This window comes from Lagopus muta, chromosome 9 (assembly GCF_023343835.1).
Source record: "Lagopus muta isolate bLagMut1 chromosome 9, bLagMut1 primary, whole genome shotgun sequence".
NCBI lineage: Eukaryota > Metazoa > Chordata > Aves > Galliformes > Phasianidae > Lagopus > Lagopus muta.
Genome location: NC_064441.1, coordinates 19,083,827 through 19,110,337, shown reverse-complemented (window position 1 = coordinate 19,110,337; position 26,511 = coordinate 19,083,827). Strand labels below are relative to the sequence as shown.

At 54.9% G+C, this 26,511-nt stretch overlaps 3 protein-coding genes across 9 annotated transcripts; all 3 read left to right on the top strand.

The window, feature by feature from the left end:
• The first annotated feature begins 3,501 nt into the window (after positions 1–3,501).
• On the top strand, positions 3,502–17,916 carry THAP4 (THAP domain containing 4). 3 transcript variants are annotated; one of them, XM_048954424.1, is made up of 6 exons: positions 3,502–4,008; positions 4,462–5,618; positions 12,947–13,106; positions 14,839–14,948; positions 15,779–15,882; positions 17,593–17,916. In XM_048954424.1, exons 1-6 carry the CDS (start codon positions 3,509–3,511, stop codon positions 17,710–17,712), a joined length of 2,151 nt encoding a protein of 716 aa, XP_048810381.1. In that variant the 5' UTR covers positions 3,502–3,508; the 3' UTR covers positions 17,713–17,916. The 3 variants fall into 3 exon arrangements, with proteins under 3 accessions (XP_048810381.1, XP_048810382.1, XP_048810383.1); XM_048954425.1 differs by lacking the exon at positions 3,502–4,008 and adding an exon at positions 4,180–4,328; XM_048954426.1 differs by lacking the exons at positions 3,502–4,008; positions 4,462–5,618 and adding an exon at positions 5,642–8,923.
• Positions 17,917–20,492: 2,576 nt separating this feature from the next.
• On the top strand, positions 20,493–22,256 carry ESPNL (espin like). Its single transcript, XM_048955257.1, has one exon. It carries the CDS (start codon positions 20,493–20,495, stop codon positions 22,254–22,256), a length of 1,764 nt encoding a protein of 587 aa, XP_048811214.1.
• Positions 22,257–22,727: 471 nt separating this feature from the next.
• On the top strand, positions 22,728–26,456 carry KLHL30 (kelch like family member 30). Of its 5 annotated transcripts, XM_048954819.1 has the most exons (8): positions 22,772–22,817; positions 23,213–23,712; positions 23,830–24,298; positions 24,531–24,617; positions 24,710–24,865; positions 24,940–25,128; positions 25,298–25,443; positions 25,652–26,456. In XM_048954819.1, the coding sequence occupies exons 2-8, from the start codon at positions 23,353–23,355 to the stop codon at positions 25,901–25,903; spliced, it is 1,659 nt and encodes a 552-aa protein (XP_048810776.1). In that variant the 5' UTR covers positions 22,772–22,817; positions 23,213–23,352; the 3' UTR covers positions 25,904–26,456. The 5 variants fall into 5 exon arrangements, with proteins under 5 accessions (XP_048810774.1, XP_048810775.1, XP_048810776.1 ...); XM_048954817.1 differs by having other exon boundaries at positions 22,728–22,817; positions 23,277–24,298; XM_048954818.1 differs by having other exon boundaries at positions 22,753–22,817; positions 23,314–24,298.
• The last annotated feature ends 55 nt before the right edge of the window (positions 26,457–26,511 follow it).

Below are 26,511 nucleotides of genomic sequence, written 5' to 3'. Positions count from 1 at the left end.
TCTCTCAACTGGAAGCCAGTTCCTGTGCTAGAAGGAACCCATAAGCAGGAGCAGGACATCACCACTCAGACCAGCTCCCATGTAAGCAGCAGCCCTGGAAACACAAACACAGAGTGGGCTCCTAAACCAAATTCTGAGCTATGCTCTGGCCCTAGCCCAGGCACAAAGCAATCCAAGCAATTCTGTTCACACAGAAAAGTGGGAGCAAAGTAACACAATCTTTTTCACTGCTAAATGTTGTCAGGGGAAATTAAGAATGGTTTTATGTGTAGTAGCCAAACTTGACAAATCTCCAACAGTCCACATGCTGTGCCTACTGTAATAGCTTGACTTGTTCTGCTCTCTTCTTGCTCAGTGCTGACATCCTTCCACTCAACTACAACTTCTGCAAACGCTTTCAAGTGTGCATCGCTTTCTGTTTGCTCCTTTGAATTTCACAAATTCCTCTTACAGATGTGACATCACTACACAGGAAGGGACCAGCAATTGCCCAAGTGGCTTCCAGGCTGCCTGCTGGGTCAGCTCACGTGCAGGGCATGCAAACTGCAAGCACTACAACACCAAACACTTGGGAGACTTGTGCAAAAGACAGGTCCCACACTTGCAGCCCTTCAGCTGAATGCCTTATCTCAGGGGCTCTGTGCACAAGTCTGGCAGGTCCAGCTGCACACCTAAACTACACAGGCAGGCTTTAGCACATACGAAGTTTTGCCTTTTTAATTAAAGAAAACACTCTCCATCATCTGACAGGTTAAGTACAGGGGCTAAAATCTCACCATCACAGGGAAAAAAGAATAAATCAAATGAATGCTCCTAGTTCAGGTTAAGAACGTTTGAACAGAACAACAAACCCCCAGCAGACTGAAGGCAGTGCCTGCATGCTCCCCTCACCAATATCCACCTCCACAACCTTTGGTGCTTTTTCAGAATGACATCCATCGTGCTGTTGCTCAGAGGAGCTCCATATTTCAGCAGGCAGGCCCAAAGTAATTCAGGTAAGAGCACAGGGAGCTGCATGGTTAGAAGCAAAGGGCCCATCCATAAATAACACCAGGAGTTCACCAAGCAGAAATCCTCTTTGAAGATGCTCTTCTCACAGCTGCAGAAGTCAGGTGAGATCAGCAATTTTTCTCAGGCAGTGATCCAAAACTTCACCTTCAAGGAGTCCTCGATCTGTTTTCAAGGCTGACCTCTGCGCATCCAGGACAGCAGAGCAGCAGCCTCTGCAGGAGATCCACATACACACACATCTGAACAACGGCTCAGCTTCCACCAGCATACACTGGATTTGAAGTTAAAGGGGTGAAAGTCTGAGCCACGCAGAGCACACCGTCAGAAAGGCAGCTTCTCCTTCCAGGAGTGTCAGACACACTTAGAGTGATGCAGCAGTGGTTGGACCTTTGCCCCTGTCATGGTTCTATGTACCATGACAGCCCCACAGGCACACCTTGCGTGGGATTTGCTGGAGCATCCCAAAGCCCTGATGGAGAAGGCAAAGCCTTCCATGTGCCAAACTTTCACTACTTTAGCAAAACAAGAACTGCTTTTCTGTCAACTTCATGAAACAAAGGAGTCTAAACATCGATGACTCAAGAGAATTTCCTATGCTTTACACAGCAAAAGGGCTGATCTTTGCTCCAGCACAAATCATCTCAACCATAGTTTGCATGCACAGCTTGAAAGTTCTGTCAACTTTTTTTTTTTTCTTCCTTCCTCTTTACATAAAAAATGTGGAAATAAAGATCTGGGATGCCAGATGAAGGAAAACCAGGCTTTACAATATGTCACTCTCCAAATTCTTTCTAGAGCATCCCCATCTTTGGCAGGGCTCCTCTCCCCAGCACAGGAACAAATGCTCCTCGGGCAGCAACAGCTCAGGGGTGCTTTCCCCAAGTCCTGCAGCCCCAGTGAACACCAGCAAAAGTATTGGGAATGAAACAGATGGTCACCCCTCAAGGCTAACAAAAGTACATCAAAAGGGAATCAGAGTGGAGAGGATGAAAGCTGCTGCCAGATGCAGGACGTTTCTGAGGGTCAAGAAGGTAAATCTACTGTACTAGAGAAGTTCAAAGCTGAAAAATGCTTGGAAAGCAGATGGCTGAAGAACAGCCTGAACGTTTACTTCTGGCCTTTGCAGAAGAGAGATTAAGTCCCTCCTTTTCCCTAAGCGCTCTCAGACAAGACAAATCCCGATTATCTGAGCAAAAACAAGGAGTTAAGGCATGGTGAGGCTGAGCAGTTCGAAGCCTGCCAGCCTGTCACTGGGCCACAGGGCTCCAGTGCTCCATACTTCACAGCCCGAGACAAGCCCTGCAGAGGAGGAGATGCAGCAGAGGGAAGCCCTGCTATCACAGCACGTTTTTTTCTTCCCTTGATAAGCCTTGCTGTGCTTACATAAAGGGCAAACAAATACGCCCGCTGGCTCTGGTTGTGTTGTTTCACTTGTCAGAACATGCACAGTTCCCAGGTGTGAGACGTTGATGTGACAGCACACAAGGACATGCTGGCACAAAGCAGGGACTCTATCAGCCCCACTGGAGCTCAGCATCGAGGCAGTGGACAAATGCTGTGAGCAGTGTGGCCCCCGGGAGCGCAGCCCCACGCAGATGCCTGCCCAGCAGGTAGGAGGCATAGGAGACGCTGTTATCACAGAGCACTGCTTATCTCTGCACAGGGCAAGGGCAGGCTGGTGCTGGGCATGGCTAGCGGGAAACCTGCTGCAATCCGAGTGCCAGCTTGTTCTCCTGTGGGAAAGCAAGAGCTCCATCATGAGCAGCTCTGCTGGTACGATGGGAAGAGATGAGGGCCAGACAGGAGAAGCGGGCAAAGGTAAGACCAAGTTATGACAGAACATCCCAAACTGAACCCACAAGGATGACTGAGGCCAACCCGCGGCCCCACGCAGCACCACCCAAACCCGATGTCTCACAGCGGTGTCCCAGCACTCCCTGAGCTCTGGCACCAGGGCCGTGCCCGCTGGAGCTGTGCCGTGCCCACCGCCCCGTGCTGCACAACCTCTCCCTGCCCCCAGCCGCCCCTCCCCAACGCAGCTCCACGCCGTTCCCTCAGCGCACAGCTCGGCGCTGCCCATCCGCTCCCCGTGAGGAGCTGCAGCCGCCACGAGGGCTCCGCTCTGCTCCCACGCTCCGGGCCGAACAAACCACGGCCCTCAGAGCCCCTGGCAGCCCGCAGACCCCTCCCCATCCCCGCAGCCCTGCGCTGTCCCGGCCCCGACCAGCGGCAGCCGAATGCAGACACGGAGGCGCTGGGGTTCCGCTCGCTCCGCACTGAGAAAAGCCCGAACCTCAGCCGAGCGGGGCCGGGCCGCCCTTCGCGCTCCGACAAACGCCGCTCTCAAGGCCGCAGCTGGCAGAGCCGAGGCCCCCGCAGGGCGAGGCCTTCATCCCGCAGCGCTCGGCCCTCCTCCCGCGGGAGGCGCGACCGCCGGACCGCCGCGGGCCGTGCCGAGGCACGGGAAGGAGCGGCGGCTCTACACCCACCTGCGTCCATGGCGGCGGCCCCGCCGAGGGCTGCACCCGCCGCCGACCCCGCCGAGACATACGCCCCGGCGCAACCTAACCCGCTGCCACCGCCGCCGGCGCCCCGCTCGCCCAATGGTAGCGCGTCTCGCCGCCGGCCCGCGCGGCGATTGGCTGTCTTCTCGAGCTCGGGTGCGCCGCAGCACGCTCTGGGGGCCGCCATGTCGTCGTACGGAACGCTGCGGCGGAGCGCGGAGAGGCGCCGGGTCGGCGGCGGAAAGGCGGGGCCGCGGGAGGCCGAGCGGCGGCGGCGGCGGCGCGCGAGCGGTCCGGTGGCGCCGCCCATGGGAGCCGCCCGCCGGGAGTACGCCCCGAGGAACTCCGGCGGCCGGGCGCGGCCATCGTGCTGTACGGAGGCCGCGGGGCCCCGCCCCTCCACCCCCGGGAAGGCAGCTCCCGATCGCCTCGGACAAGCTGGTGGCGGCCCGAGCCGCTCGTCGGGAGGCGGACGGCCGGCAGCGAGGAAGAGGCAAGCGAGCGGGGCGGGGAGCCGCCCTCCTTCGGCGGCCGCGCCGCGCGGCGGCCCCTCGGCCAAAATGGCGGCGGCCACACGGCGGCCGCCATGACGGCTGACGGCAGCGCCGTACAGAAACCCCTTCCCCAGGGCGGAGGGGCGGCGGGGTGACCTGGCTCCGCCATCTTGCTGTACGGCGGGCGGCCGGGCCGGGCCGGGCCGGCGGGGGGGCTGGGGCGGGCCCGGCCGCGGCCGGAGATGGTGATCTGCTGCGCCGCCGCCAACTGCTCCAACCGGCAGGGCAAGGCGCTGCGCGGCGCCGTCTCCTTCCACAGGTGAGTGCGGCCCCGCAGGTGCCGGGCCGGGGGCTGACAGCGAGGCCTCGCCTCGGCCCCTCCGGGCGGCTCGGGGCCTGGGTTGCCGGGCTCGCCCCGCTGCCGCGCTCACGCTTTTCTCCTCCGTCGGTAGGTTCCCTCTGAAGGACTCGAAACGCCTGATTCAGTGGCTGAAGGCTGTTCAGAGGGACAACTGGACGCCCACCAAGTACTCGTTCCTCTGCAGCGAGCACTTCACCAAGGACAGCTTCTCGCGGCGGCTGGAGGACCAGCACCGGCTGCTGAAGCCCACCGCCGTCCCCACCATCTTCCAGCTCGCGGAGAAGAAGCGCGACAACCTGGATTATGTCAGGAGCAGAAGGAAAATAGCCAGCCAGGTCCCGCTGCAGGATGGGGAGGGCCCGAGGGAAGGAGGCTGTGAGGTAGTCCAGAGGACCTCATCTCCCGAGCAGGACCTTATGGTGATGCAAGGGACGGACGAGATGGAGGAGGTGACTCTGCAAGCGGAGATCGGGTCGATGTCTGGGGAGGAAGAGCATCTCCATGGGCAGCTGGAAGGCCCCCGGAGAAGGACGTTAGGCGATAGCTTAGTTGCGAAGCCCGGACCTCAGAAAAAGTCCGACAGATCTTCTGTGGAGGACTGTCCTAAAGGCTCCTGGATGGGGAGCTGGGTGGCGGACAGGAGCGGCATATCGGTGGACGATTTCACGCCTCCTGCCTCTGGTGCTTGCAAGTTCATCGGCTCCCTTCACTCCTACAGCTTTTCCTCTAAGCATACCAGAGAGAGGCCGTCTTTCCCAAAAGAGCAGCTAGAAAGGAAAAGGCCAAAGAGAGATGTGGAACCAAGCTGCAGTAGCAATCTCATGGGACACGATAAGACTGTAGCGGAAGACTCCCCTACTTCCTCCCTCACTGCGACCCCTCAGAAACCTTCCCAGAGTTTGTCAGCATCCCCGGCAGACCTGACCCCTCAGCCTGCTGCCGAGGCCGTGGTGGGACGGAAGGGTGACACGGATGCCAACCCCATGTCGATCAACGAGGTCATCATGTCGGCCTCGGGAGCCTGCAAGCTCATCGACTCCCTCCACTCGTACTGTTTCTCCTCCAGGCAGAGCAAAAGCCAAGTGTGCTGCTTGCGTGAACAGGTAGAGAAGAAGAACGGGGAGTTGAAATTGTTGAGGCAGAGGATCAGCCGCTCAGACAGCCAAGTCAGGAAGCTGAAGGAGAAGCTGGATGAGCTGAAGAGGATCAGTATCCCTTACTTGAACAGCCTGCTGTCCCAGGACTGTGGTCAGTATTTTCAGTGTCTTTGCGTTCAGGCAGAATTCTCCATTTCTGAACAAAAAGAGGCTGTTTAAGTTAGAGATAAAACAGATGGAGAGCAGGTTAAAGACAGGACAAAGGTGCATTTTTGGAAAGAGAAGTAGTAGCTTGGACTGGGCTGAGAGATGCAGGTAGAAGAGTTAGTTGGGTTTTTGGGCACGTGAGCTACTTCTATCCCCAAAGCCTGCTGTTTTCTTTTTCCCCATCAATGTTGACTGTTCATTCAAAGTTACTACCGCACTCTCTAAACTCTGCTGCCCCAAAGTTACAGGGTAGCATGTGTTGTTTTGGTGTGGTTTTCTGAGGTAAAGGGCAAGAAGCAAGTTGTTGGTGTGGAAGACAACTCCTTTGAGGTTGTTTGTTGTTTTAATTTGTTCTATGTGGATTGTTTTGGTTTGTTCATTTGTTGTGTTACGCTGTATCTTTGGAGGGTGTCTGAAATTTTTCAACGTATCATTGAGCTGCCACGGACAGCAGGTATCTGGGAAAGCTGTCCTAGTCCTTAACGATGCAGAAATGCTTCTGATTTTGGATTTCACGTGCTCCACTCAGCACTGGGATATAGAAGGCAGAGGCGTCAATTATGATGGTATTGTCACCATGTGGAGGACATTCTTTTTGACTGATGTGCTGGGTTCATTTTGCTCCTTTCCATCTGCAGAAGGCAGAAGTCAGGAAGCAGGTAATAAGAGTGTGAAGAGAGAGGAATTAATTCTCTAGCTGTTAAGAATGAATTTGAGACACCTGAAGACAGATGGAAGTTCAGTGAGGGACAAGGTAGCCTAAAAATACAGGTACAGGAGTTGGGTCAGGCCTGACCCCTTTCCATTGCAAGAAAAGCTATTTAACATAAATTTTTTGCACACTGACAGAACTTGTACAGTGAGTCTAGTTGCAAGGTATAATTCCAGAGAAAAGTTTTTTGAGGATTTAATGGTATCTGATGTAGTATGGCTGCAGAGAAAACACAGGGTTACGCTGCGAGAGATGTGTGACTCAGGGTCTTCCTGAAGGAGCAGCCACTCGTGGCTGCCTGAGTGTGTTGGAAATGCTCATCACGGTGATTCTTCCCTCCGTGTCCCTTGTGAGGTTTCTTCTCATCTTCAGAAGCTGCGTGATGTTCGGCACGGTTAGAAATGTGATGCCAGTGCAGGGAGATGTGTTCTGCAGGTCCTTGCAGCACAGCCTGCTTCCTTGCTCAACTGCAAGAAAACAAACCCTGGCAAAAGTCTCAGAGGCTGATACCCAATGTTATTTTCTCCATGTGTTTTTCATTTTCCTGTGTGCAAAACTCACACTTTGGTTTGGGAAAAGACTGGCTTGCTTTTTTCCCCAGTGTGGGAAGTCAAAGTAGTCGCTGTATTTATGTCTTCTAGTCTATATTCTATATTCTATATATTCTATTGTTGTTAGAATACAGAAAATAACTGGATACAGTTTCAGGATTCTGTAAATATCATTCATAAAGGTGTCTAACCTTTTTGAAATGACTACAGTCAGATGCTAATTGCAGGAAGAACCTGATCAGCAAAGAAGATCCTGAAGCAGGAAGCAGTAAGATTTTGCCCCCTTTCTCATGATAGAAGTTCTTCTGCATAAATTACATACTGGGTTTTCTAAGGTGATGATCACTTCATTAAGAAGTTGACATTTTATGTTATCTATCCTGCTGTCTCTCACCAACAAAGCTGGAGGCTGATATGGCCAATAGTTCCTCGTGGAACCATTCTGCTGGTGACTTCTCAAAGGGTTTGCTGGTGGCTGGCAGGCTTTTGCTTTAGTTTAATCTCGGTGCTCTTCTGCTTTGCCTTGTTTTCCTTGTGCTCGTAGTCCCAGTTTATGGCAGTCCAAATACCTGATTAAGCGCAGCTGAGTGCTGCTGGGCAGAGTCCGCTTTATGTGCAGACACTAAATTGTACTGTGATGCAACGCTGCGTTGAAGAGGGCTTTTTGATATTCATAACAGCTGGGGTAGCAAGTATTAGCTTAATAATAATTATAGTCTTTATTAGTAGCTACATTTCAGCTGACTTAAATCATAGGATGCGTCAACGAGGTGCTGTTAACAGCCATAAACCTGAGCCTGCATCTTTTTTTCCCTGGAGGCTTAAGGATGGGGAGTGTGAAGAGCACAGGCAGTGGGGCTGACTCTGCAGGTTGCTGCTGTTTCTGTCCCTACAGCCCTGCTGTTGCTGCCTGGCATCCAGCTGCTGGCCCAAGCTGCAATCCAAGCCCACCTGCACTTTTCACAGAGTCTGGTCTTGGATCTGTTGAGGTTTTGAAGTCTTTCTGGTGTCCCCCAGCGCTCTCAGATGGCTTACAGCTTTAGCTACATGGGTATGAGGCTGGGCGGCCACTCTTGGTCTGGAAGGCTGGAGAACAGGGCACCACACGTGCGGTATGGTAGGGCAGCGTTACCCAAAGGCACAGGGACACTGCTACTGGCTGTGCCCAAGCAGCACACCAAGCTAGCTGGAAGGGCAGAGTTCTGCAGAGTGCTGCACGCAGCCCCTGCCAACCATGTTTGGGGATCAGGGCCTCAGCGTGGGTGAGTTTTGCTCACAGTGTGCCCAAGCCACCGTGGTGCACGAGTGTGGCATTCCCCAGCTTTTCATAGCAGGGGATCTGCTGAGTGGTTCTGGGGAAAGCCCAGGGCTGTTTCCTGCACAGCTTTTCTACGGATGTCTCCTGTGCTTAACTCTGACTTTGCTTGCTTTTTTGATAGGAAAATGTTTTCTTCTGCTTCATGGGCCACCTCTGATGCCTGTGGACGAATGGCTGAGAAATACTTCAACAGAGCGTGGCTAGGCACAGTGCACCAGGCAGAGCAAGGTCAGGTGCTCCAAAAATCAAGAGGATGTGTGAAGAGAAATTAGGGAGAGACAGAGCAAGCAAAGAACTACAGACCTGGTGAGAACATGGAGTGCAGGGCCGAGGGAGGCTGCTCTGTGCAGTGCTCCTGCTAGGCGCCCCTGCCATCTACCCAGCTCTTCTCAGCTCTGCCAGCTGCATCCATTCCCGGAGCCAGGAAGGAGATATTGCTTTCACAAGATCATGTCTCCTTCCGCTGTGGAGTTTGATCTCTTTTTGAAACTACATCTCCCAGCAGGCACTGGGATGGCCTTCTTACCTCACGTTGAGATCACTTCCTTTATAGCCATCTTATCAACCAAGTGCAAAACACGATCTGGTGAGCAAAGGTGATTAGAGAGCTAGACCAAGAGATAGGAAAATAACTCAGCCCGCCATGGCCAGCAGTGGAGCAGATGCAGGTAGGATTCAATGTGATTCAAGTGTATGTGTTTAACAGAGAGGCAGAGCTTTGAAAACACAGAGTTCTGAGCTGCTGTGGAGCCTGTTCCAAACTCTGTGTCTCCCTTCATGAAGGTCATGTTAAAGGCAGGAGAGTTTGCAAAATGGGTGCATGTGGAAAATAAGAATCTTGCTAAAAATCCACAGGAAATATTTTCTTCCAGTTTAGATTTGTTTTCCAGTATGTGTACAAAACTTCACAGCAGTACAGTTGCTTCTAATACTTCCTCTGTGTGAATGAAGTGTAGCTGGGGAGCTTTGGGGAAGTACTTAAACATTAAACATCTGTTTTCATGCACAGCTGGAGTCCTGATGCCTCTACAGCTGTAGCATTTTCCACCAAGATGGCAGTGGGTTTTGTTCATTGCAGCATCAGTAGGAAGAGATTTGGGGTGTGTGAGAATAAGAAAAATAAGTCTAGAATGGGAAGTGCTGATTGCAACTTTTCTGCCTCGGTTACCAGGAGAAATGGATGGGAATGGCCAGGACAGAAGGCTGGTCTATAAAGTGGTTGTTACACATGGGGAGGGAGATAAAGTAAGCAAAGTGGGAGATAAGAAGCAAGAATGTGTGCACATAGGTTAAGAGTGAGGCTGAATCTGTGTCAGAAGGCAACGTGAGAGAGGCTGGGTGAGGCTTTCCAGCCTGCAGCTGATTGAGGTAGACATTTCAGTCTAGGAATTGTGTTTTCAGGACTGAGTTGATCAGGAGAGGGCCCTTTTGCTGTCCCCATGGAGAGAAAGGAGCTTGGAAGGGGAAAAAAAGACATGTTGCTTTGCTGCTCTTCCTGTGGCCTTTTTCAGTGGAGTGGTCTGTTTTCTTCTCTATTTTTTTCATTAGCTGTACAGCATGTGTGTGTTAAGCATTTATTTTTGAAGTCAGTAGGCAATGACTCACACCGAAAAAAGCACAAATACAATAGCTTGTGACTAGGAAGCAAGGAAAATGCTAACTAAGGAAAACTTGAAAGCAATAAGACACACAGAGGTAAGCTTTCCTTAGGCTGTTTGGGTTTCTCATAATCGTGTGTCATTTAAAAAAAGTGTTTTCTATGTGCCTTGTGCTGCAGAAGTCTGGTGGTGGCTGCAGACACTGGAATGTTTCACCATAGAGGTTAGAAGAAGGCAGTAACACGTGGGGGCTTGGTTATGAAATTAATTACTAATACAGGGCATAAGATGAGTATTTGTGAATGTAATCACCCCCACAGAGCAGAGCTGCATACATAGTGCTTTGCTCTTGCTGGGGGAGAGCATCAGCAAAATGTAAGGGGGTGCAGTGCTGGGGAGGGACAGCAGGGGATAAAGCCTCCTTCTGTAATTAAACATGCAAAAAGCACAGAGAACGAGGCTGCTCTTAATTAGCAGCATGTTGCTGCTGCTGATTCAAATCCAGTGAGTGACTCAGCCGCAGGAAGGACTGCAGGAGGCTGCTGGCTGCACACCCTGCACGTTGAGGATGGAAGGTGCTGCATGAGATCTTCTTTTCTTTTTCCTTATGTTTCTTGCAGCAAGCCCTCCCCAGCCTGGGTGAGGTAGGGTGGCTGTGTCACTGCCAGCTAACTGGCTGCTCACACTGCTGATAAAACTACAGGGCTTTGTGCCAGCGTAGCTTTGTGTGCCAGGGATCACAGTGACTGAAGCCCATGTAGCCATGGCTGGGGCATTGCGTGGTCCTGTTATCTCATGGCATGAGACTGCATCGTTCCTTGCTGCAGAGTGTGGGCAGCAGGCTGACTTTGTTCCCATGCAGGGAGGGATTTGACTTTTAACACCCCTGCAAAGGGGAAGGATCCATGAGTTCAGAGGGATGGGGCAAGGCCGGAAGCTGAGACAGTGCTGTGTCCCCGAGACCTGGGCACAGCAGTCAGAGGGGAAGTGTGGCCTGAGCAGCCTCCTGGGGAAATGATAATTAGGTGATCACATTGCTTGCAGGACTTTGTTTTTGTCTCCTAAGCTGTGATCACAGCTTTTGGATGTGGTGGCAGCCTTCAGTTGGGTTTCACAGGCGAGCAGAGGTCTTATGGATGCTTCATGAAAGTGTATAACCTGGTAGAGCAGAGTGCCTCTGCCTCTAGTATGAGTTCACTTTCTCTTGCTGCCTCCCTGCTATTGCTTTCCCCCCCTTTCAGCTCAGTCCCTGGCACAGGGGCTGCAAGAGATGATAAAAGGACCAAGTCCACCAGCCAGAGAACGATGCCAAGGGTAAGAAGCAGCAGTGTGCAGTGTCTTTTTATAACTGAGTTTCTGCTAAAGCTGTTTCTTCCATCTGTTACTTGGATGCAGTCTCCTGAGCTGCTGCAAGGTAAGCAAGAGAAACTGAAGGGCCCTATTACCGAGCACTCTGGTGATGGGAAGGTCCTGGTGTTCAGCTCTGCTGCCAGCTTCTGGCCCAGGAGAGGGCAGCAGCAGCCCAGCTGCAGGCTGCCAGCCGTCCCCAAGCTTCTCTCTTCACTGCCTGGGGTTTCTAGACCTGCAGCAAGCTCAGAAATTAAGTAATGTCTGTCTGCAGGTAACAAGTGGATGGCAGATGCTGGTTGGACACAGCAGTGATGCTCTCTGTGCTCTCAAATGGCCCACGCTCACATTGCAAGGGGAAAGTGATTGCAAAGAAGTGGTTTAGAAGTACACTTTCTTGCAGCAGTAATTTTGGCCTTTGGTGATCAATAATCACTGCACTGCACGGGAAAATAACATGCTGTCAGTTGGGCTGCTGACAGTACAGGTAGAAGGGAAATGCCCTGAAGTACTGTTGGACATTTGTAGGCTGCAGTGACCAATTTGGTCAACAGTGCTGCCTGCCCAGACCCATGGGGTCTCTTTGCAGAGAGCTGCCCTGATGCTGTAGGCTTTCAACACCTTGTTTCACAGTCACATCTCATGTTTTCCTGTGCTGGTTTCTTTGCAGAGATCTTCAGGCTCGGACTGAGCAAACAGCTTTTTACCCACAGCGTTGCCTTTCTGGGGCAACATTTCTCCTTTGAGAGCAGCCAGACAGGTAGCTTATTCCTGGATGATATCACACGGTGTGGAAGCCTCAGCCTGCCAGTACCTGCCAGTCAGCAACGAGTGGGAGGAGGCCCTGCTCCGAGTGCTTCAGTCTTACTCGTCTGCAACACATAACTGACCCAGATTTTTCAGTGGGCCCCCTCATCTCTATTTGTAGAGGTCTTTCCTGAGATCACGTGGGTGCCAGATCACTTTCCCTGCTTACGTCTTAGGAACTGTCTACGTTGTTGTTAGCATGACTTTCAGATGCCTGTCTCATTTGCTCCCTGTTTTATTATTCCAGCTTACACCCCCTGAGATAAAAAGCTGCTGCTTATCAAAACTCTTCTGAAATGATTCATTAAAACAGGAGTCTCTCCATTTTGTGAAGCAGGCTGTGGCTGCTTCTCAATAAATGCAAGGACTGGAGGTAGTTTTTTCCTCTGCTTTGTGCTTTAACTTGCCTGCTTCCTGGTCTTTCAGTGTTTTACACTTAGCCTTCGTCCAACACCCGAACAGAGTGATTTCTGAGTTTTCCCTGCCTCCTTTCTCACAACTCGTTAACCTCTTAAAAAAGAAGACAAGTGAACTTTGATCCTGAATATGCATACAGCCTGATTTTCCTCTGTAGTGAGGACTCATTTCCCTGGTCTCCAAACCAAACAGGAGCATTGGTGACTCAGTGCTTGAGAAAAATCAGGGCAGAGCTCTGGAGATGTGTCACTGATACCGTGCATCCTTCTTTATCCTGGGATCACAGGCTGCTCAGTCCCAGCCTGGAGGTGGCAGGGGCCTTTCCCTTCACTATAGGTAAGGCAAGGGCAGCCCTGAAAGCAGACCTGCTTGCCACGACTGTGCTGTATGCCCTGTCTCCTGCCTTGTGGAGCTGGAAAAAAGCATTCCTGATGCTTTTTTGTCTCCAAGGTGTTTTGTGTTCTCCCTCCACCCGAGCTGCAGAGCAGACCCACCAATCTTCCACCCTCATTCTTTCCACAGAGACCCCACAGCTGAACCCTGTGATGGAGCCCCTCTCCTGGATGCTGGGCACCTGGCTCTCAGACCCGCCAGGCGACGGCACCTTCCCCACCATGAAGCCATTCCAGTACCTGGAAGAAGTGCACATCTCTCACGTGGGACAGCCTATGCTCAACTTCTCGTAAGTCTGGAGGCTTGGCTGCGTTGGCAGCAACATTTGGATCACAGCAGGTGTGGCTGCAGGGAGATTTGTTCATATTTCTATTCCAGTTCCAAGTAAACAAGTTTTCATTTACCAAACAAGATGGTGTAATCACATATGGCTGGGTGGCCTGATTTGTTTGTTTCCCTTTAAAACTGCTGATAAATGGGTGTGCTGTTGTGACGTGCCCAGAGCTGCTTGCTTGCAGACTGTGAAGATTCACCAGCCTAGAAGTACCACAGGGCTTTTCAGAAGTGAGTTCACACCTCTGTTGTTGATGTGCACCTATACAGGGTCACTGTGACAGTGGCAGAGTGTGCATTTCATGTGGCCTGCCAGTCCTTGGGGTTATGTGCACCCCAAACAGCCCCATCCTGGACTCAGCCATCGCTGTTGTTTGGGCAGGTTCAGCACCTGTCCTTGAAAGGTCTGCTGTCCTTCCACATTAATGTGGTGTGCTCCAGTGCATGTGTTAGGCAGAAGATGTGCAGTCCCTCTGGCCAGAGAAGACACTGTTCCTGTTGCCAGCAGTAGCTGTTTAATTAGAAATGAATCCTCAGGTAATGGTGTTATCCTAGAACTGCTATCACTCTGCTTTTCAAGCTGCCACTTACGGATATGGATGAAGGAGCTGTGCTGTGGCTCCCGAGTTTGTCTGCTTAAAACTGGTCCTCAATCTTCACCTTCAAAAAAACTGGAGGAAAATTAAATCAAATGTTCAACAAGCAGGATGCTGGGCAGGCAGCCTAACTGTATGGTGGCAAGTAATTGTTCAGGCACTGAGAACTGCTTTAGTTCAGTTCCTTCCCACTTGGAGTCTCAACGATCCCAGCATGATGCACGGCTCCATAGGCTGCACTGGCTGCAGAGCACAGCTGGGCTGCCAGCACAGCCCTCAGCATGGATGCAGCCTGCTGCAGCAGCTTGCCTCTGCCTCCTTCTCACAAGAGGGTGAGAAGATGGAAATGCGAAGACAAATGATGTGAAAAGAAAGAGATGAGTCTGGAATATGTGAGCCATAATACACCAGTGGAGCAGACCATTGCATTATGCAGCTATCAGTGCGTTTAAGTTGCTGTTTAATTCAGTCCCCTGTGTAGATTCAGGAGTGCTAATGTAATTTATGATCGTGTGTAATAATACATAAATAACAGCTGTGATATCGATGACCAAGTATGCAGCTATAAGGCATCCTGAAGATGCCTAGGTAGGCATCTGAGATGATTTATTTTGCTCTTCTTTTTGAGGTGGGGAAGAAATAAGTGTGCAGTGTTAGTGCCTGTGGCAAGTAACATGCAAGGAAGAAAAAGGCTGCCAGATTTAAAAGCTTAATAAAGGTGATATTGCAAGGCTAGATGTTTATTTGAGAGAAGGAAGGTTTTGAGATGGAATACACCTTCAGCATCAGTTCTGTGTCTTACTGTAACCCAAGGGAGTTTCTGAGCTAGCTCTTAGAGAATATCTGAAGTCTGAACTTACATAACAGGTTCCACTTATTTGGGACCTAGATGTGTGTGTGTGAAGGGGCTGTCCTCTTACACGCTCACATTTTCTTACCATGAAGGATGCTCAGCCTCTTACTCTACAAATAACACTGCAGGCTGGCTTGTGTGGTTAAATGCAATATGGTTTCCTCTAAGATGAAACCAGGCCAAAGCCTGTATTTGCAGTGCAGCAGTACAGCAGCTTTGGTGTTCTGATCTCCCCTCAGATTCAATGCCTTCCATCCGGACACCAGGAAACCAATGCACCGAGAATGTGGATTCATCCGCCTCAAACCTGACACTAATAAGGTGGCCTTCATCAGCGCCCAGAACACAGGTACTGCCTCTCTGGGGAAGAGGGAGGCCCTTGTCCTGCTGTGCCTTTCATCACTCTTCCTCTTTAGCAGTTTCTTTTCATGTATTTTCACTGTGGGTTCAGCACCTCCATCCTGCTGTTGATGAGCACCACGTTGCTGGGACTGGCTTAGCCCAGCCAGCAAGGCTTTGTGGCTGTCTCAGTCAGGAAGGGACCACAAATCCAAATACCACACATGCACGAGATGGGGGCACCCTTTCCTAAAATAGTATGCTGATATTTGCAGGCATAGACTTTGAAAACAAAGGAACCCTTTGATTCGTGCCAGGAGTTGCAGTCTCAGCCTTAATGATGGGCTGTTATAAGGAGCCAGTGGCATTCTTGTTGCCTTTGTGGCATCCAGGTCTTTTTGTGCAGAGAGAAGGGAGGAACGTGTACAGATGAGCTGCATCATTCCCACTCTTCACATGAGATCTTAAACTAGGAGAATTTCCCACTGTTTGGAAGTAGTGCCTCACTGTGCACTCACAGAGACCAAATGAGAGACAGAACTACATCTACACTGTTGTGAGTGAAGAAATTTCTAACCCAGCTGATGCTTAAATTTGGATCTAAGACCACAGAGCAGGTGCTGAATGGAAAATTGCCAGTTGCAATGTGATACTCATCCCACACTGAGAGTAAGTCTGGCTGGGGCTTCCAAGTAGCGTTATGTTTCTGAGGTTGCATGGATTTGCAGTTGTTGATGTGTGCTAGGTCAAGGAAAAACGTTCTTTGTGTAGCCTAATAATTGTGACATTTTGTTAATTAACCTTTGTTGCCTGGTATTTATGACTTCGCTTTCTCATTAGGTCTTGTGGAGGTGGAGGAAGGGGAGGTGAATGGTCAAGAGCTGTCTATAGCTTCTCACTCCATAGCCAGGATCTCCTTTGCCAAGAAGCCCCATGTAGAGCAGGTGAGTTCACGCTCGGTCAGCGATTCAAATCATCATGTTAGCCCAGGGGTGTCTGTTTGAGAGGGCAGGTTGATTAACACGCTTTCATTACAGATTGCCTCAGGTGCTCTTGGAAATATTGCACAGCATCCTTGCTTATCTTCTCTTTAAGTTTTCAGAAGCCGTTTCATAGCTTACAAGATGAAAAGGGATCACAGATAAGAGCTGCCATGCTGAGTCAGAGCAGCCAGCTACAGCCCTGTCTCCACCGTGGCAGCAGCAGGTCCTTATGGAAGAAGATAGGAAAGTCTTGTCTAAACAGCAGCACTGAGCCCACAGGAAAGGGCTTCTCTTTACAGAGGCAGCCACAGATCAGCCCACTCTGCAGATATGGATCTCTGCCACACTGATCACACGTCCTTTCCAAGATTGCCTTCCGTAGCTGTGGGACACAGAGCACCCTGTGTCTGTTCTGATAGTCATCATGGATTTCCTCCTTTGCTGTCATGACATCAAAACAATTTGCATATGCACTGATATTGCTACTGATAATGGGTCAAACCAGGCTGTTCAGCTACCTTTAATTTGTCTTTTCCTGTTTCAGGAAGCAGCCAGGGCAAGCTGAGGGTGGGTTGATAAGGCCAAGGTGGTCTTAAGAGAGCAGGAGCACCAGCTGTGTGTTTGGCAAGCATGGGCTGCTGAAATAGGAGGGGATGTGCTACTGCTGGTGTTAGGCACATGTTGCATCTGTAGAAACAAATGTGTTAATGGGGCAGGATGCTGGTTTAGAGCACGCAGACTGGCAGCAGCTTGTGGATGTGCCCTTGAGTCACCTTCATGGGAAATGAACATGTCTGTGAAAGCCTCCTTTCCCTTCCATGTCTTCAAGACCAGCTGAAATCCTGGAGCAGCAGGGATCCTGGTGTCATCCTGCTGGCCTTCCCCTGGCACAGCTGGGTGGATCACCCCGGTGGTGATGTGAACGTGGCACTTTGGAAAGGCTGTTAGTTTTTTAGCTGTTAAGGTGAAAGGGAGCTGGTCAGAGCAGGGGTGTGTACACTTCAGTATATCCACTTGGCAAAAGCCTTATGGTGAGGCAGTTAGAGAAGTGCTCTGTGAATCCATGGGGTGCTTTTCGACCCCACAGTCTCCTAATGATCTTTACTTTCTTCTTTCTTGTAGAAATTTCTAAATGGAGCTGGTTTAATTAACTGCCAGTTAATCATACTTGCAGGTCATCCTGCTGTCCCTAAGAGCTGGGCAGATGGAGCAATACTCTTAAGTATTATTCTGAACCAAGAGCTGAGATTTACAATGGCCCCACTTCTCTTCCTTATTACATAGACACCTAAGAGCAGACTTAACAACATGTGCTAAGCCCAGATCTGAACACAGCCTGAGCAGCTTGGAAGTGGCTGATATCAGGGTTCGAGCTTCTGCTTGCACAGCTCCTGGGCTTCGTAGCTCTGCAGGGTAACCACAGATTGGTTCTGGGGAGGGAGGTTTAGTGCAGTATGAGCAGAGCAAGGAGGAGTGGGGGAAACACTGCTGGTTGTTGGCCTGTCTGTAGGAGGGGGTGGCTGTAATGGTGCCAGGCAGTGTAACACAGAGGTCTGCTGCTTGGCTGTCCCACAAAACACTGAGAGCAGCCATGGCTCCAGCAGACAACTTTTAGTGAGGAATGCAGTTTGCTTGATCTATGAGATATTTCTTTTCTTATCCCTTTCTCAGATTACCAGAAAATTCCGTCTCAATTCCGATGGGAAGCTAGAACAAACAGTCTCCATGGCGACCACTACACAGCCCATGACGCAGCACCTCCACATCACCTACAAGAAGGTGACACCCTGATGCCAGGAGGGCCAGGGTGAGGAGCTGGGCAATGCGCCCCGGGAGCAGCAGTGGCTCGGGGACGTGGGATGGTGAAGCTGGAGCAAGGTACCCGTGCTCAGCCCCGGCTGTGCGGAGCTGCCCATGCTGGTGAGAATGTTAGCGGATGTTCCTGTAATGGTATATATAAAAAAATAATAATAATAATAAAAGCTTTTATTTTTACGGCTGTGTTTTTGGGTGTGATTGCTGAGTGGTCTTTGAGGCCTTCTGCGCTGCAGGTGGGGCCTTTGGATACTTAGAATCATGGAATCGTTCAGGTTGGAAGAGATCGGTGTTTGTTTGTCAGTGCTTCAGGGGTAGAAAGGGCGATGGATTCAAGCTTCTGCTTATTGTCTGACTGTGCCACAGAAGCAGCAGGATTAGGAATGGGTTTGCATTATAGGGATCAACTGTGAGACCTCCAGCTCCTGCCTGATGTAGCTCAGCTCACGTATTCACACACCTCTTACTGTGTGACAGAGCTGGAGCAGGACCAAGAATGAGCAGAGCTGGATGATCTTCAGGGTCCCTTCCAACCTAAGCCACTCTGTGATTCTATGACCTGCTCCCCCATGGACTTTGAAGGCTGTTGGGTCAGGTCCTGCAAGAATCCTGTTTCTCACAAAGGGTGATACAGGCCCAGAGGCCAGAACCAGACCTCTGGCTTCTGTGCAGAGTGCTGCAAGAGTACAGGTGAAGACATTGAGTCACGGAGCAGCAAAAGAAACTTTAAACAGTGGGGACTGGGAGGTGAGAGAAGGGGCTCCCCAGAGCTCACAGTGCAGGAGATAGTTGTAGGGGTGGGTAAGGATGAGAAAGGGATTTATCTTGAGTAAACATCTGTGATGTAGTATATGCAATGGATGAATTTTGTCTTTTCAGACAGATCTAAATTCAGGGTGCCTGCTATTGCCATCTGAAGGATTCTAAGTGGGAGCTCTGTGGAAGGCCTGGGGGTTGCAGTGCCCTTCTAATGGCTGCTTCCATTCATGTCTGGTTTGCACCCGTAGCTTCCTTACAAGCCAAGGTCAAAGGCTTGGCCAAAGGTTGTGTGACTGTAAGGGTCCTGGTGGGCACCAAAGTGGGCAGCAGGGTGCTCAAGCTTGCTTCTGTCCATCTTTGGTCCCTGAGCTGCCCAGCTCCATCTCTGCTGTGCCTGGGCTGGTGGCAGTGGTGCCCTCGGAGCGCTGTCCTGCTGGGGGGCCGGCGGCTGGCTCTGTAATGGATCCTCACCAGGTGGTTACCGTTTAGAGGCTTTGATCTCCTGCTGCTTCATTTTTTTTCCAGCCCCTCGATTGAATTTCTCTCATGTAACCGAGCTCCACTGATATATTCTGGCCATATATAATGGATGGAGGTTGAGTGAGGAAACAAAAACAGCGCTGAATATCGGGAGCAGCCATGCGGGTCCTGCAGTCAGACCCCCTCCCTGCCACCGCCCCACAGGTGTGTGCAGTTGGGCACAGGGTGCCTGCACTCACATCCAGCCCTGAGCCGGCCTTGGATTGTGCATCGGGTGACCTGGAGGTTGGTGCAGTGGATACGTCAGGACGGTGGGTGCCGGGCTCCATCCCTCCTCCATCTCCACATCATCCTATTGATCCTAAAGCCCATCAAGGCTGTGCCAGCACTGCTGTATCGGCCGCATCTTTGGCTCCTGCAAGGCGGGTGGTGAGCCGGCGGCCGATGCCGGCCAGCACATTTGCTTCACTAATGAGGCTCCTTCTTTTCAAGGGCTTTGAGATAACAACCTGCGGTGTGAGCAGCAGCACTGGGATCCAGTTGCTTGTTTTTTGCCCAGGACGGGGTGCGGGCAGCACAGTGCTCCCGGCTCCATGTTCCTGGGGGGCTGCTGTGCCCCCCATTCCCCCCAGCTCCGTGCAGGTGAGAAGCACCCCGCTCTGCTGGAGGGGCACCCTGGGATCAGCCTGCACCTCTGAGCCCCATCTTCTGCTGCAGCCCTGTGAGCACTGCCTGTGGCAGCGAGCCTCGAGGTGAGTGAGTGCTGGGAGAAGGGATGGGGAAAAAGAAGGGCTGGCGGTGGAGGGGAGCACAGCCTCACGTGGCTGTGGATAGGGGGGTCCCTGTCTCTGTGGGCATCGTGGGTGTCCCCCAGGATGTCCACCCACACAGACCCTCTGTGCCCTGGGGCAGCTGCTGTCCCTGCAGTTCAGCCCGAGGCAGGCATGGGAACACTGCTGCTGGCAGCCGCCCAAGCGGATCAGGAAAGTGTCTGCAGTGGGGCCACTGCTGGGCAGGTGAGAAGGTAGCCAGGAAAGGTCTTGCCCAGCCTCCTGCGTCTCAGCCGTGTGCAGGGTCAGGCTGGGTTGCAAAGCCTGGACATGCAGAAATGCAGAGCTGCTGCTGGGGTGGGGCTGTGCTGCTCTGCAAAGAGCCCTCCTGAGCACAGCAGCGCTGTACACCATCGCAGCTACCCCAGGCCCAGCTCCCCTTCTCTGCCTACTCCCCAGGGCTGCCAGTGAGGGTGTCTGCTGTGCCCAGGAGCAGAGCACCCAGCCAGGGCCATGCTGCAGTGTGGGCTGCAGGAGCTGCAGGTCCTCCCTGTGGGTGGATAGACACCAGGAGCACAGGGCTGTGTCAACAGATGCGCTCACAGCTTTTCCTGGTTCTGCTCATCTAGCTGTGAGTGCTTTGCCTAGCATAAATGTCTGAACACATTTCTCTGCCCTCACTCCTGTGCTGGTTCTGCTGTCTCTCCCAGCAGAGCGGGGATGCAGACTCCTCTTCCATCCCACAACATGTCCCCATACCCCTGTCCCCACAAGGTCCCAGACACGAGGGTGATGCAGCCCAACGAGCCACCGCTGCCTGAGCTGAAGCTCCGCAGACCCGTACAGCGGGGCAGGATCCCGGCGCCCTTCATGGACCCGGTACGTCACCGCACCGCTCCGCCATCCCGTACTCGTGTCCCTGCCCTTCCCCTTTGCACCAGGCAGGCCCGGGGGAACCGTGCTGCTGCACAGGGCACGGCAGCAGGGCCGGCAGCACCCTGGAAAGACCCCCATGGCACCACCGCAGTGGACCCTCTGGATGTGGACGCCTTGGTGCCCACGCATGACGAGCAGGGCCGTGCCATCCCTGAGTGGAAGCGGCAGGTGATGGTGCGGCGGCTGCGGGCACGGCTGGCGGATGAGGTGCCCGTGTGTGATCAGGTAGGGCCGGGCTGTGGGTGGGACACAGCTGGGTCCCGCGTGTCTCTGCATCCTGATGGCTTCCTGCCGCAGGAGCCGGGCGCCTGGCGTTTCTCACCGTCCCACGAGGCCGTGCTGGGCCCATTTGGTGAGCTGCTGACCGAGGCTGACCTACAACAGCTGGAGAGGGCGGTGGAAAGCCTGCGGCTGCGGCGCCGAGGAGAGGCCTATCAGGACGAGCTGCAGCGCCTGGCGCAAGAGCTGCGCACCTTGCTGCCCTCCCCCCTGCTCAGCATCACCGTCCACAGCCCTCCTCCCGCCCCAGGGCAGCCCTTGCCGCTCTGGTGCGGCCGCCTGGCCGGTGTGGTAGGCAGCCTGGAAGCGCTGTTGGCCAAGGCCGAGGTGGCGCGTGGCAGCCCCGTGCCTGCCCCGCCGCCCGCACCGCTCCCTGCAGCCCCGCGGACGCCGTCGGGCAGCGTGGCACAGCGGGAGATCCGGCAGTGCGGGGTGAGCGTGAGCAGCCTGCGCGGGGCCTTCGAGCGGCACGGCGGCGGGGAGAGCGAGACCGCAGCGGTGGTGGAGGCCGCCAGCGACTCGGGGATCAGCTGCGAGGAAGCGCCGTCGGAAGGCAGCGGCTCACCGGTGCCCGAGTCAGCCGGCCTGCGCAAGGAGCGCATCGTGCTGCTCTTCCTCAGCCATTGGAAGCGCTCGGCCGGAGGCCTCAACGCTTGGGCTGCGGCGTGCCGGGCGCTGCAGGCTCAGAGGGAGAGAGCGGGCGCTCCGGGCGAGGAGCAGGCGGGCAGGAGGGGCCGCCTGTCGCGGCAGTGCAGCGCCATCCAGCAGCTCCTGGGCAGCTGGAGGGACGTGGCCGCCTGCCCCCCGCCGCCGCTGCCCCCCGCTGCGGGCAGCCCTCGTGCCCCGCTGTCCCCCGAGCAGTTTGTGCGGCGCGCCGACGGGACGCCGGCCGACTACGACAGCCTGACGCTGGAGCTCTTCATGCTGGGCTACTTCCGCATCCTGGAGCGGGAGCTGCCCCCCGAGGAGCGCCGCGGCCGCCACCTGCTCTGCTTCGAGGTGTTCGACCACCTGGGCCGGCACGGCTGGGACACAGCGCGCGCCTTCCACCGCGCCGTCACCGACGAGATCGCGGCCGGCCGGCGGGGCTGGGGGGACGGCTTCGAGGACATCAAGGAGCGCTTCTTCGGCACCGCCAAGGGCACGGCCTGGAGAGCGGGGGGAGCGGGGGGCAGCCCCCCGCAGAGCGCAGCCCGCCGTGGCCGCAGCAGCCAGGAGGAGATCTGCAGGTGCATCGACCGCAGCTTCGCCTTCTGGAAGGAGAAGGAGGCCGAGATCTTCAGCTTCGAGGAGTGACGCCTCACCACCCCCGTGGACGCCCCCTCTGCGCTTCTCAAAGGGCCTCAATAAAAGCGTTTCAGTTTTGTCTCAAAAAAAAACCTCGAGATATTTTGGAGTGATGGAGGACGCCCTGCTGAGTGCCCCGGCGCCGTGGAGACCCGGCTGCTCGGTGCCGGCTGCTCTGTGTCGGCTGCTCTGTGTCTGCTGCCACCCGCTGCGCTCCACCTCGGGGCCGAGATACGAGCCTATATTTAACAGCTAGCCCCAGGCGGGGGAATGGGTCGCAGCCATGTGCTTGAATAGCACAGGGGTCTTTCCTGCCCCTCCTGGGCACACGCAGCAGCACGGTGCTCTCAGTAACCTGGGAGGGTGATTTCCCCCTCTGCACCCTTAGGTGCCCATGGGGGCAGCAGGCAGCTCTGCTCCAGCGGTGCCTTTAAGAGCACTGTCCCCGCCCCGGCTAAAAATACCCCCCCAGCTCAGCCCCCGCCACCACCCCGCGTGTCCCTCCCGTGCCCTGCCACTGCCCTCCCTGCTGCATGGGACACGGCGCGCTCTGAGCGGGGCACAGCCCAGGTAGGAGTGGGATGGGAGTTGGAGGCTCAGCAGGGCCGGGGGCTGAGCACCGCGTGTGGGGGGGTGGGGATGGGGAGGATGAGTTTGACCCTTCCCTGTGGGCACCCACACATCCACACCCCACATATGGGATGCTCAGGCTGAGCTGTACTGGGGGGGGTGGGGGGGGCATCTCCGTGTGCACCACCTCGGTGTGTCAGGGTGAACGATCCAAGCTTCGGGGGCTGAATGTGACCCCAGTCCTAAAGCCACCTCCTGGATCACTGCAACCCCCCGTCAGAAATACGTAGCAGCTCCAGGAGGGCAGCTCAGCCCCACGGCTCAGGGTGGGGAAGGCGCAGCCGCCGGGCGGTGAGGGCAGGGGGGCGGCGGGGATCCTGAAATCCCTTCCTCAGCCCCAGCTGGTGCCGTACATCACACGGGCGATGCAAGGAAGAGCCCGTCATTACCACCTCCCAGCAGGGACAGCCTCGCCACGCTCAGCTCCTTCCCACAGCGGGGACCTGCGGCCTCCCCAGCCACCAAACCCGGCACCATGGTGCGCAACGTGGACGACTTTGACTTCTGCCTGCCGTCGCACGCGCAGGGCGTGCTGGAGGGGCTGCAGCGGCTGCGCACCCACCCCAAGCTGTCGGACGTGACGCTGCTGGCGGGCGGACGGGAGTTCCCCTGCCACCGCGGCGTGCTGGCGCTCTGCAGCCATTACTTCCACGCCATGTTCTCCGGGGACTTCGCCGAGAGCATCGCGGCGCGTGTGGAGCTGAAGGAGGTGGACCCCGGCGCGCTGGAGACGCTGCTGGACTTCGCCTACACGGGGAAGGTGACCATCAACCAGGGCAACGTGGAGGGGCTGATGCGCACCTCCAGCCAGCTGCACTTCCCCACCATCCAGCAGGTGTGCAGCCGCTACCTGCGGCAGCAGATGGACGCCACCAACTGCCTGGGGATCTGTGAGTTTGGCGAGAGCCACGGCTGCCCCGAGGTGTCCTCCAAGGCCTGGTCCTTCTTGCAGGAGAACTTTGAGGCTGTTTCTCAGCAGGAGGAGTTCCTCCAGCTCTCCAAGGAGAGGTTGGCCGTCTACCTCTCCAACGAGCAGCTGCAGGTGCAGGAAGAGCAGAGCGTGGCCGAAGCCGTGCTGCGCTGGGTGCGCTACGACCCGGGGCAGAGGGCCCAATTCCTGCCTGAGCTGCTGGAGCTGGCTCGCCTGGTCTCGCTGCCTGACCACTACCTGCAGAACCTGCTTGCCGCCGAACCCCTCGTCCGTGACTCGGCCGCCAGCCAGGCCTTGGTGGCCCGCTCCCGTGCCATGCTCAGTGCCACTGGCACTGTCCCCACGCCGCCAAAGGCAGCCCCACCACAGAAACTGGAGGAGGTGCTGGTGGTGGTGGGTGGCCGCGTGCTGGAGGAGAGTGAGGATGAGGAGGGGGGGCTGGAAACGCCAGCCACCCCCAGGAACTTCGCCTTCTACAACCCCAAAACGCGTAAGTGCCCACTGCGCTGTGGTCATCATCCCCCCAGCTCTTCCCACATGGGATGAGATGGAGAAAAGCAGCTCCCAAACCATGTGGCACCGTGGGGACAGGGGGTGAAGGAAGAATGAAATAGGGCTGGCGGAAAGGTGTCACCCTGAGCTGCTGTCCCCACCTCTGATGGTGCAGGTGGGAAGTCCCCAGCCCACACACAGGGTGACAGCGTGGCTCTGCTGCCTTGCAGGGCGGTGGATGGCTCTGCCCGACTTCCCTGACTACAACAAGTGGGGCTTCTCTCTGGTGGCACTGAACAATGACGTCTATGTCACTGGTAGGTGCCGGGCAGGGGGTCAGCATCGTCCCAAGGACTGGGGACCCCTATCTGATCAGAAGCTGACTTTGGGTCCTGACCTGTTCCTGTAGGTGGTTCCCGGGGGTCCCGGAATGACACGTGGTCAACAACGCAGGCCTGGCGCTTCTGCCCCAAGGATGGTGTCTGGACAGCCATCACCTCCATGCTGCGAGCGCGGACCAACCACACCAGCGCCGTCCTCAACGGCGAGATCTACGTCCTCGGGGGTAAGGGGATGCCGGGGAACAGGTGGATGGTTGTGGCACGGCACAGAGGGCTGCAGCGTGCTACTGCCCTGCAGGGACGACGGTGGAGGTGGTGGAGGTGGAGCGCTACGACCCCTACAACCAGAGCTGGGCAGCCATCAGCCCAGCCCTCAAATATGTCAGCAACTTCGCCGCCGCTGGCTGCCTGGGCAAGCTGTACCTGGTGGGCTCCTGCGCCGTCAAATACAACGCGCTCACCCTGCAGTGCTACAACCCTGTGCGAGGTGAGCACCCACCAAACCCCATTGCCAGCCCCTGTGGCGCTCTACAGCAAACCCCTGGGCTGTAGCACTGCCTTTGGTGGGCAGTGTGGGTGCCAGTCTATCTCCTTTTAACCCTCCCTGAATACCTGGGGCTGCTCCCTGCTCGCCCACTGACGGCTGCCCCTTGCAGATGCATGGAGCGTGATCACGTCCCCATTCATCCCCAAGTACCTGTCGGCCCCGCGCTGCGCCACCCTGCACGGCCTCATCTACCTCATCGGGGACAACACCAAGAAGGTCCACGTCTACGACCCAGAGGCCAACATCTGGCAGAAGGTAGTGCATGCTCCAGGAGCACAGCATCCGCATGGAGTTATGGCTTTAAGCAGAGATCACCCTTGCTTTCCCACGCCACCAGCATGAAACCCCTGCATGTTCCCCCAGCACCCCATCCCCACAGCGCACTGTGTCAGCCCAAAGCACGGATGGTGCTAAAGCTCAGGTGGGCAGCGGGACCCCAACACTCGCCCTTCCCCTGGTGCAGGTGCAGCTCCTGCACACGCTGCATGAGAACGGCGGGATGGTGCCGCTGGGAGATCGGCTCTTCGTCACCGGCGGCCACTGGAAGGGCATGGATGGGGATTACCGGGTGGAGATGGAGGTGTACGACTGCACCAAGGACCGCTGGGTGCGGGAGGGCTCGCTGCCCTGCCTCTGGCTCTTCCACAGCTCCTCCTCCATCTTCATGGATACCTCCAAGTGGACTGAGGCTTTCCCAGGGGACCAGGGGTGGTAGCAGAGCTGACGGCGGCGTTCCAGGTGCTGGCAGGCTCAACCCCAGCCAGACAGGAAGCTGCTTGGGTTCCCTCTCTCGCCTCACCTCCCACTGCCACCCCATCCCCCTAACCCTACCACAGCCACCAACACCTCACCAACACCTTTAAAAAAAAAAGCTTTTTTTACCCTCTGAAAGCCCAAAGCTTTTGGGGTATTTCAAACTTGCTTCCCTCCCACCAGCCCCCTTTCCCTGTGGCTCTGGGAGCTAGAGTGCCAGAGTAAGCAGGGCAAACCTCCCCAGTGCTGAAGCTGCTCCATGTCAGCTTCCTCTTGCACAGCAACACAGCATGCACACGACCAAGCACCCCAAGGACACGGTCCCACAGTGGTGACACAGCTGGCACTTTGTCAGCCCTTTCCTAGCTCTGATGCCCACAGCCCCAGGTCGGGCTGAGCATGAAGCCACCCCTTTCTCAGAGGCCAATGCAGCCTCCAGCACTCTGCTCTTGGGATGCTGGTATTGTTTGATCAAGTTGTTCCAGAGTGCTATTCTGATGTTTCACTCATTAAATGTACGCAACCAGTAGCTCTGTGGCCAGCCTGTGTGTCGGGGTGGGGGATCCCTGT